General features: G+C 36.1%; 1 protein-coding gene across 5 annotated transcripts in view; it reads left to right on the forward strand.

Annotated features, from left to right (window-relative positions):
* The window catches only part of LOC143347975 (adenosine receptor A1), a 397,642-nt gene that overhangs the window by 344,220 nt on the left and 41,405 nt on the right, over positions 1-12,017 (forward strand). For all 5 annotated transcript variants that reach the window (XM_076777683.1, XM_076777686.1, XM_076777685.1 and 2 more), the window contains one exon: positions 11,148-11,407. In XM_076777683.1, coding sequence (XP_076633798.1) covers positions 11,148-11,407 — 260 coding nt within the window. The remainder of the gene's footprint in view (positions 1-11,147; positions 11,408-12,017) is intronic.

Consider the following 12,017-nt stretch of genomic DNA (forward strand, 5'->3'; position numbering starts at 1 on the left):
TGTTCGATGCTATTTTCTACAAAATGAAGTTCCGAGTTTGCAAAAACAAAAACGACGGTGAAGTTCTGAATACGTTTTCAATAATTATACTTCATATAAGTATCTACCAAACACCTGTGTTTTCTATCAAAGATTACCAAAAATTTTAGCGTTCAAAATTTGAACACATTGTAAAGAGCAACTCTAACAAATGTGGAAAAAATGTAAATAACGATCATATTTCATTAGTCGAACGCTTTTTATAAAATATGAAGATGAGCAATGTGAAATATCCCAATTCGTTGTTAAATACATGGAAAGACGAAGAGTGTTGGTAATGATTAAATAATAGAAGGAATTTGTTAAATTGAATTACACATTATTACATCTAAAACTATTTAACAAAATTAACAATTTAACATAGTATTAAACGAATGAGCAATCCCAAAGCTTTCATAAACGAATTTAAATAGCATTTTCATCGATGATAGACGTTCAGGAATATTCACGAAAGCGTGTCGAAATTTTGTTCAGATACCTTCGAGTACTAAAGATGTCGTGCAAGTATTAAGAACGATATCCATTACGGATACGTTCCTCGATATTGTGCGTGATCGATATCCTGCTGATCAACAATCTCACGAAATTCGATATCTTGCAACAAAGATTTACCGATACTCTAAACCGTAGGTTTCTCGATCATCTTCCGTGCGACACGCAAACCGATCCGTACGTCTTGAATTTACTTTGAATTTACCTAACCCAGACGCAATGAATTTCTGACTGGTGTCATGACAAGGGTATAACTCCGATAAGTTTCGTGAGACATCGGTCACGCAAATACGCTATTTCCGAACGTAGCTTTTCTATTATTGGTGCAGCTGAAACGCGTGTCGAACGATAATCAACTGTTAGAATCTATTAACAATACGTTAGAGAATGAGGCATACGGTAGAACTTCGATTTCTCGATTATTCAAGGCATCCATTATTCCGTCTATCAAAACGACGACGATCAGACTTGGAGAAACTTTATTTAATAACCTATACTACGAATAAAATTGCATTCTGCTGAAGATATTTGACTATTTTAACCAATTTTTCCTATATTCGAATAGCAAGGTATTATTTAATAATATTTAAATGTTTTAGCATGTACTATATTCTTATTTACTCGTAAATACGTACACTCCGCGACAAAACTATAAGACATGTGCGAAATTCGAAGAAAATTCTATGTAAGCCTTGAGTTTTGTCTTCCTTCATTCATAGTGTTATTATTTACGTCATATACAAGTATATTCTACAGTTCTATGAAATATCGAAGGCTACAATTCCAAGAATTTGGGAAATGTATGTAAACATGCTATTCTCTTCGCGACAAAACTATAAGACAGTAGATTTTCGTCAGTCGATCTTTTTCTCTAATCGCAGTCACAGTGTTGAAATTGTGTATTTAAAATTAAACATTTGTAATTTTGTTCTTACATAATATAACTACAATGCCGCGTGGGAAAAAGCTAACAGACAGTGAAATAAGAGTGATCGTAAATTTAAAAGAAAAGAATACTTCTATTTCAGAAATTTCAAGAGTGATTGGGCAAAGTCGATGTGCCGTGTTCAATTATTTAAAAAATAAAGAGAATTATGAAAGGAAACATCCTGGAGGACGTCCAAAAGCGACAACCGAACGACAACGGCGAGCAATTCTGAGGGTAGTGTCGAATTCTAGCTTGACAGCATGGCAAATTGCAGCGGAAGCTGGCGTTCATACTAATATTTGTAATGTGCAACGGATAATTAAACAAGCTAAGCATTTAAAAAGACGAAAATTGCAGAAAAAACCACCACTTACGAATCGACACAAAGCAACCAGGGAAGATTTTGCTGAAAGACATCTCCAGTGGAAAAAAAAGTAGAGAAAAGTTATCTTTTCAGATGCAAAACGTTTCAATTTAAATGGACCGGATGGTCTTTCATATTATTTTCATGATTTGCGGAAAGGAGAATTGCATTTGTCAAGGAGGCAAATGGGCGGAGGCGGCATCATGATATGAACCGCAATAGGGTACCACGGGAGAACCGATATAAAATTTATTAACACCAGCATGAATGCAATTAAATATATAGAAATATTAGAGGAACAATTAACGCGACATGCCAGTACTATTGCATGTAAAAATTATATTTTTCAACATGATAATGCCGCTGTGCATACAGCGAAACGTGTAAAAAAATATTTTGAAGACCGTGATATACAAATTTTACCATGGCCTGCGAGGTCTCCAGATTTAAATATAACAGAAAACATCTGGGGAATGTTAGCACGTGCTGTATATGGAAATGGGAAACAGTTTTTGACGGTGGAAGAGTTGAAAGCTCGTATTGAAGAAGAATGGACCAAATTAAATCAAGATCGGATAAAAAATTTATATAAATCGATACCACGGCGATTAATTGAAACTATACAAAATAAAGGTGGTACAACACATTATTAATAAATAGAAAAAAATTTGTTTTCATTAACTTCCACCCACTTTTTCGTACTTATAATATACATTGTCTTATAGTTTTGTCGTACCTTATTTTATCAAAAATTAGAAATTTTAATGAAACTTTTTTCAATCTAATTTGATAATAATGCCGCTATGGAAATGTATGTATTTTAGTTGATTCTTCGGATTAATAACGAAAACTTTTACGAAAAAATTAGTATTAATAAAATATTAGCTAAAATCGCAGGTGTCTTATAGTTTTGTTGCAAAGTGTATCTTTTGCCAAGTTTAAACACTTTTTTATGTCACTGCATCCTTCGTAGTTTTTACGTTCTATTAACATAATTGTAAAAATGAAGCGTTTAAAAAATATTGACGCTGTGAAACGTATCATCGCGTCGGGTACTGGCTAGATTCTCCGCGCGAACTACATTTTTAGTTCTTTTGGGGTTGTAAGGCCTGATTAATCTTCGTGGTACGCGTATCTTCTAGGCGCCACTCGCCAAACTAATCTTGAGTAACTAGCTACAGATTTGTGATCGTTGAGATCACCGATAGTTCGATTTATAAGTTTATAAATGTATCGATTAAACGAAATATAAATGTTGATATAAAAATATAAATGTATCGACTAAACGAAAGTTTATAGTTGCATCAACTGCAAGGTATTAGCGACTGTACTAAGTGTCGAGATTTTACTGCACAGTATATTATTTTAATTGTATATGTTTTATTTATAACAACTAATGAGAAGACAATAGGCGGTACGACACGTGTTACAATACATTACAGACTGATCGAAAAATCAATACATGATCCAACAGGTGGCGATCGATTACCTGCTCTAGTCGACGCAAGTGAGATTTACGATTAAGTTTTGTCTTGTTACTCTTGACACTAAGAATTGCGGGACGTTAGGGGTAGGTGATTGGGTGCTGTGTTGTCAAAAGAGTCTTCATAGTTTGTCTAGTAATCCGATGGTGTAAAAATTTATCACTGCGTCTTGGTGTGATGACGATGCAAATGGTTTCGTGAGGTTAGCCGTGATGTTCAGTTTTCTCCTTGTTGGCGCATATTTTCTGCATTCGATGATGATGTGGTCGATGGTTAGATGTATATTGCATATTTCGCAGGTACTGGGAGGACTATTGTTCAAGAGGTGTGCATGTGATAATTTGCTGTGGCCATTTCTGATTCGCGTCAGTGCTACTTGCTGTTTTCTATTGAATTTGGAGTTTGTTGTAATGTCGTAGAAGTTGTAAATTGATCTATGGAGTAAGCTTGCTTTGTGGTTTTGTCATATCCAGTTCCAGGATTCTTTCCACAAGAATACGATGTGTCTATTGATATCTGCGGACGTGTTGAGTATCGGTTAGTTGTTGTTGTCTCCACGCATTCGTTTGATCACGCACTCATTTGATTGTTCAGGCGGCATGGGAGATAAAACCCTACGTGGCGCATCCCCAAGTGGCGGATAGGGGCAGCCCCTGGGATGAGATGCGGGCATGAGGTCATCAGCCTGAGAAAGTTGGTGGCCGCATCCTCGCATGGCATCCCGGAGGTCGGCGTGAAAGCTCTCGCCGACCAAACACCGATATGAATGTGTGTGTGGGCTAGGGCATGGAATATTTGTCGCGGGTTTTACCTAAGGCCGCAGGTTGGCTAGTTGGCCGCGCGTACAGTCCTGCAGCCAGCGGCTTAGTCCCATGTCACGGGGCCGCGGGTGCTGATGACCGGGCGTCTGCGGTTGAGTGGGAATGCGGTGGGAGATGTGCCTTCCATAGGGAGGGGCCTGAAAAGGCATGGTGCGGCGGGGGACTCTGTGATGGCACACTAGAGTTCCCGGTCCCTCGCCAGGCGCCTGAGGATGGTCACCGTGGGGTTTTAGCCTGTAAGAGTCCCTCCCTTCGGGCGGGCCCGCGAGTGTCCATGAAGATTTCCCCACGTACAAAATAAAAAAAAAGGTTGTTGTTGTCTAGGGTTGATGCAATTTTCGCTTCCAAATATGTTCTTGTGAGATGGGATCAATGCTATTGTTATTGTTTTGTTGGATTTGACCAGTTGGTCGTAGGTTTCTTGGATTTCGGTATAAATTTCGGTGGTTTGTTTCCTGTTTTGTATTTTCACAATGAAGGAAAGGGAGTCGGAGAAAATGATAAATTTAGGTTCAGGGGAACTGTTTATAAGATTAAGAACCGAGAGAAGTGCGTATGCTTCAGATGTGTGTATACTGATGATGGGGTTTAAGCTGTATTTAGCTATTTTATTTTGCATGACTACGACCGCTCCTGTTCTGCCCATTTTGTCTTTCGACCCGTCGTCGGTGTAGACGTAGGTGAAGTTTGTGTAAACTTTGCATAGGATGGAGAATAGTTCTTTCCACTCGTTTACGTTTAGCTCATCCTTTTTGTTCTTTGTGAGTGATAAGTCGATGGTAGGTGTTGTGGCGCTGCGTGCTACGGTTAGGAACTCGGGAAATTCGTAGGAGGGTAGGAAAGGAGGGCACGCGTTTCGTCCGGGTCTACTAGCACACTCATCAGTAAGGCTTTCTAGCAGGCCCTGCTTTAGACGACTGGGATATTGGGAAGTCGGTCGAGGAGTATACATATATGTTTCCGTATTCCGTAGGGTCGGTCAAGTGCTTGTAAAAGCGCGACCCCTCTGATGGCGAGCATGGAAAGCGACGACACAACTATATTGTTCCACGAGTTGACGATGGTCTTTCCGGTCGGCTGACACACAGTGGTGCCGTTTCCCGAAAATGCAGTAATAAGTCATTTTTTAAAAAGTATACCCATAATGAAAACTTTATTCTCATATATTTAACTAGATATATTGGTCATGATTTGGCATAATTTTTTTTACGATTTATTAATTTTGGAAACGACTAGGCGGTTCTGAAGTGGTCAATCTCAAAATCGTCAGAAACTAAATTCGTGGACTATAACTGTGTTGTTTTTTGAAATTAAATGATGAGCAATGAAATCAATTTTACCTAGTATGTACTTGAATTGTAGCAAATTACATTTTTATATCTATGATAGTTTTTGAGTTATGTCTATTTGAATGTTTCGAATTTGCATTCCATTTTTTAGTTAGGAGTGAAGCGAGATGGTTTCATTTTGATCTCATTTTGAAGACTGATGTCTTGCCTTCATTCCTAAACAAAAATTAGCTGCTACTAGCTGTTACTGCAAAAATGACAGCAATAAACGTTTGCTCCGGTACGTACAAGCGTAAACTGATCCACATCAAATGTCGCTCGTAACCTCGAAGTCGCGACGTTTAGCCTCAAAGACCGTACCACTCGCAGAACAATATAGCCCTTCACTGGTTAACTCGGGCCTAGCGCTTTCGTTTCGACAAAGCGCTCTATTATTTTACAACGAAATTTGTCAGACGCGAAATATTCGAAGACTTTGCGACGAAGTAACGGCACCGCATCAGGCGCCATAAAGAGGCGAAAAAACCCGAGCTGACCGAACGGTACACGCAATGAATCTCAATGAAAGAAAATACACTTAAATGAAAATCAACAAGTGAATAGAATACAATATTAGGTAATTATTTAGGAGTTTACCCACCTCACCGATTTTCGTGACCTTGAAATATGTTGTCAAGGTCATCATTCTGAACAACTTTCCCCTATACATGTGTACCACCGCTCGGTCTTAGTTTCCGAGATATTTGCAAAAATCTTTAGTTAAATTTACAATTAGATTACGAGTACACTTCATTTCGGCATAGGCCATCGCTTAACGGCGTTTGTAACTTATTCTTCTTGTTACAACAGTTATGTTTTTGCGTTTGTTTGGGTATTTGATACGTATTCCTTCCAAGTGATGTCTTGTCATTAATTTACAATCGAGCTGTTGACAAACTCACGAGTATCGGTATTGTTAAAGTCGTTATAGTGTTAAGAAATTCACGCAGAATGAAATTATATGCATTTTTCGACCCAATGGGCGAAATGTTTCCGATTTTTGACGAAACAAAATGAATAACAGGTATACTATACAAGGTGTTCGGTCAACCCTGAGAAAAATTTTAATGGGGGATTCTAGAGGCCAAAATAAGACGAAAATCAAGAATCTCAATTTGTTGATGGAGGCTTCGTTAAAAAGTTATTAACGTTTAAAGTTCCCCCCGTGCAAAATTTTTTTCTAGAAAGTGAGTAGGATTTCGGGGGTATGTCTATTCACTAAAAATGATTGTAATTGACCCTCGCAACAGAAAATAATTTTTCCAAAACAATTTGAAATTTTTTTTTTCCGTCGAAAAATTTCACACATTCCCGAATTTTTTTCTAGAAAGTGGGTAAGATTTCGGAGGTATGTCTATTCACCAAAAATACTTATAATTTACCCCTGTAACTAAAAATAATTTTTCCAGAACGATTTGAAACTTTTCAATTTCGTCGAAAAATTTAGGCACCTACCCCTTGGCGATTTTTTTTAAAAATTCGTTTTTGATTTTTAGTACTTTTGTTTGACGCCTTACAGAAAAGTTGTCTAATACTTTTTTGTAGGTACACATGAGCTCTACTTCAGAAAAAAGTTTCATTGAAATATATTCACAATTGTAGGAGTTATGGCTGTTCGAAAATTGGACCATTTTTATGGGGTTTTTCTCATTTTGCGGGGACAAGGACCAACTTTTCGATTATTTTTACGATTTGTACATATTCTCCATCAAAATACACATGGTTTGCTTTTTTAAACATTAAAATCGTCCAATCCGTTCAGAAGTTATGACGTTTTAAAGATTCGCACGAAATTTCGGGGTAACATTTCTGGCCAGAAATTATATTTTTGGTAAGGAATTTTTTTCTCGAAACTGAGTAGGATTTCGGGGGTATGTCCGTTGACCAAAAATGCTTGCAATTGCCCTCTGCAACTAAAAATAATTTTTCCAAGACGATCCGAAAGTCTTTTTTTTCACCCAAAACTTTCAACACTTACTCGAATTTTTATCTCGAAAGTGGGTAGGAATTCGGAAGTATGTGTAATGACCAAAAATCATTGTAATTGACCCTTGCAACCGAAAATAATTTTTCCAGAACGATTTGAAATTTTTGAATTTAATTGTTAATAACTTTTTAACGAAGCCTCCATCAACAAATTGCTATTCGTGATTTTAGTCTTATTTAGGCCTCTAGAATCCCCCAATAAAATTTTTCCCAGTGGTGACCGAACACCCTGTATATAAAAGATGAAAGAAAAAGTAATTGGGATGAATTATGGTTTGGTATAATAGATGAGATTCTATTTGAGATGCTGTAAAATGGTGATATGAAACCATCTCAAGTAGAATTTCGTATATTATATTTGGGAAAGGCCCTCCCCCAAACATTCTCGCCGCCAGAAGATATAAACTCAAACCACTTCAATCACTCTTTCAATCACCATTCAGTCTCCATTTTTCCCGGAATACAGTGTACTGGTGACATAAGTATAACTACAGTTTTTTACGAATGTCTCGGAAACTAAGACCGAGCAGTGGTGACATGTATAGGGAAAAGTTGTTCAGAATGATGACCTTGGCAAAATATTTCAAGGTCACGAAAATCGGTGGGGAGGGCAAACTTCTAAATAATTATCCAATATTATTATTATACACACTATAAATATTCAAGTTAAGGTTGACCAAGTTTATATTATAAAAATATGAACCTTTTGGATTTATAAAGATACGAGAATGAATTCGAAGAGTATTTCTATTTAAAAAGAGCGCAACAAGTGAGAAGCGTAATAAAAATAGCAATTGCAAAGCAATTTGCAAAGCAAAGAGTGCAACTTATTTATATATACACGTTGTGCTAAAAATATACACCATTTCTAAAGGCTGCAAACTTTCCCAACCGTAGACAATGGTGGATTCAGGGGGACATGTACGATAGGAATGATTACCCTCCTCTATAAGAATGACATTTTATCAAAATATATTTATCACTCTTTTCACTTTACATTCTACAAATATTTCTGAGCATGAACTTGTATATGTATAGAAATAATTAATCTATTTAAGTAATTAAAATATTAATAAAGAAATTATAAACAAATTTCAAATCATGCAATACAAGGTTCAAAACTATACTTTTAAATATTTTGCTCTAAGTATGCCCTCTGGATCTACCCATAAACATATAAAAACATAAAAATCTCGTAGACAATTCACAAATTAAATAGATTATTCAGAACAAAGGAATCGAAAATTTAACTTTTTCTTGCAAAACCTGTATTTTAGAAAAGACAGAACGACGTCGGAAACTTCAAACAAAAAAGAAACTTGGAACTGTGCCTTACAAAATACGAACGTCTTCTACAGTGTGAAGATTTAACATTTGTTTCAAATACTGTTTTTGGCATCGTGCCAATTAGAAAGAAGTACCATCCCATTTATTAAACTTCTTTCTACAAAATCTGTAATTTAAGAAGACAGAATGAATTCAGAAATTTGAGGGAGAGATTAAAAGTTGGACGTTACATCTTTCGAAATAATTTTCACTTACAACATGTTTTCAATATGAAAATATAATCCTTTTCTAACAATAGTATGCAACGGTAAAAATAATTCGTTTAATAAATAAACAAACAAATCTTCAGAAAATCAATCTTTTAAATTGTTCATCGATATGAGAATAGTTTTAAAAAATACATCAAACTCATCAATTATACGAAGGAGCGTTCATGATTGTGCGATTATTAAAGCACCAGACTATCTTCGTAATACAAGCTCTGATCAATACCTTACAATTAGGGTTGTCAGCATGTCGGCTTTAATCTTCAAAGATCCTCTGGGAGCTTAATAACCCGATATCGAATCGTTGCAATACGGTTTCCTTCCTGGTTTAAACTAGATGATCGTCGTTAGCCTTGCTTCAAATTTCATAAATCAGGATGGAACCAAGGTTTGCCCTGAGGTGATACCAATTAACTCGGTGAAAAATATAAAAGCATGTAAAAATCTTTGAAGATGGAACGAATAATCGTAGTTGGTCGTAGAACTACGAAAGATACAACTTGTCCCTTATATACAGGGTGATCGGTCAACCCTGGATAAAATTTTAATGGAAGATTCTAGAGGCTAAAATAATTAAAGTTTCGCTCGTACCGAATTTTTTTCTAGAAAATGGGTAGGATTTCGGGCGCAGGTCTATTCACCAAAAATGCTTGTAATTTACCCCTGTAACTAAAAATAATATTTCCAGAACGATTTGAAATTTTTGAATTTTGTCGAAAAATTTGTCCACCATCCTGAATTTTTTTCTCGAAAGTACGTAGGATTTTTGTGGTATGTGTATTCACCATAAATTATTGTAATTGACCTCCGCAACCGAAATTAATTTTTCCAGAGCGATTTGAAAGTTTTTAATTTTTCAAAAAATTTCATACCTTCTCGAATTTTTATTGCGAAAATGGGTAGAATTTCGAGTGTATGTCTAATGACCAAAAATGATTGTAACTGACCCTCCCCCCAACCAAAAATAATTTTTCCAGAATGACTTGAAATTTCTTAATTTTGTCTAAAAATTTCAGTACCTACTCGAATTTTTTTCTCAAAAGTGGGCAGGATTTCAAGGGTATGTGTATTCACCAAAAATGACTATAATTGAGCCCCACAACCAAAAATAATTTTTTCAGAGTGATTTGAAATTTCCGTTAAGAAATTGATATTCTTGCTTTTGGCCTGTAGAATCTCCCATTAAAATTTTTCCCAGGGGTGATCAAACACCCTGTATAAACGCTCAATATAAATTTACATCTCGAAAGAGACACTAATTGTTCTTGACGAGATCTTGTTCTGCAAAGAGGACTGTTCAAACTAAACGGAATTAAATCTGCTCGCGTTGAGACGAGTCTCGCCAATTTAGACAGTAGTGAATAGACTACGTATAATATGGGCGTTTACTTCGTTGGATGTTTACACACGTTGAAATTTGCAATGACGTTCTATCTCTGTAAGCTCTTTACGCCGGAGCTATGGAAGCATTCTTTTGAAGTTCGCCAATCTGACGAATTCAAAATAAAGAATAAAAGAACGAAGGAACAGTTACCTTGTTTTCCGCTCTACATCTACATACACTTCTTTTCACTTTTTGAGGTAGATAAAACACGAAATCTGCTTTTATAGATTTAATCAGTTTTAATAATTATTTTACGGACTCGTGCCTTTGCAATGTATCTTATAATTGAAAATGCCTTTAAACATAAGCAAATAGTAGTCACACTGTAGAATCTCCATTTAAAATTCTCTTCGAATTTTCTTCGAATTTTAAAAATTCTTTTTAAAATTCTTATTCGACGAGCGATATTTGTCAAGAATTCATTATCGATAGATATTTTCTTCGTAAAACGCCATAAAATACTGGAAGAAGATCCAATTGTTCCCATTGTAACAGTTACTCCATATCTATTCAAGAAATACGAAAGACGATCTTAGTTGCCTACTATGCACGTAAAAATAGAAGAGTCAAAGAGAATTTCCTGTCTTACTATTATCCTTCGTGGCAGCGTATCCATGCGTAGGTGGATTTTTACACACGGATGCGAGTAAAAGGATCTTTCCATAGGGAGGAACAAAATGAAACGATTTTATACCTAACTAATACCTAACCTATACCTAAACCAGACCTAACCCAGACTTAACGTCGTTTAATGGTCGTATTTTTCAGTTCCAGGATGAACGCGACGACGACCTACCTTGGTGCAACGAGCACTTTAGCTAAAATTATGGGCCTCGAGTCAGAGATAAGAATGGATAAAGCGGAAAACGCTCTGGACAATGACCTTGATATTTCGCCAGTCACCCTGTCGTCGGCGTGGTCCAGGGTAGCGAGACTCCTTTTGTTAGCGTCGATGGCTGTTGGTGGCAGTGTTGGTAACGTCTTTATGATCTCAGCGGTGGTGGTTGAAGATCAACTCAAGAAACGAGGTACACATATCCACCCTGTTTACTTACTATTTAAAAATCAATGTCTCCTTTCTTTTATAATTTCTGAATGTACAATCTTTCAAATAATGGTTAGGTCGTTTCAAATATTCATGCTGAATTTTGTACTACAACTTAAAGCAATATTTTACACATACATTACAGGGTGTTCGTCCACCCCTGTGAAACATTTTAAGCCAAAATAAGACGAAAATTAAGAATACTAATTTATTGATGGAGGCTTTGTTAAAAAGTTATTAACGTTTGAAGTTCCGCCCGTGTCAGAATTTTTTTTCTCGAAAATGGCTAGAATTTCGGGGGTATGTGTAGTCAGCAAAAATGATTGGATTTGACCTCTGCAGCCAAAAATAATTTTTTTAGAACGATTTGAAACTTTTTAATTTTGTCGACAAATTTTGCACCTTCCCGAATTTTTTTCTCGAAAGTGGGTAGGATTTCAGGGATATGTATATTCACCAAAAATGACTGTGATTGGGCCCAGCAACCAAACATATTTAATTTGAAATTTTTTGGAGATTGTTGTATTTTACTTCTTATAAGGTTCGGTTTTATTATATGCTAACAAAAATAGTTCCGTAAGGCAGTGTAAATT

This window comes from Colletes latitarsis, chromosome 11, assembly GCF_051014445.1.
Source record: "Colletes latitarsis isolate SP2378_abdomen chromosome 11, iyColLati1, whole genome shotgun sequence".
NCBI lineage: Eukaryota > Metazoa > Arthropoda > Insecta > Hymenoptera > Colletidae > Colletes > Colletes latitarsis.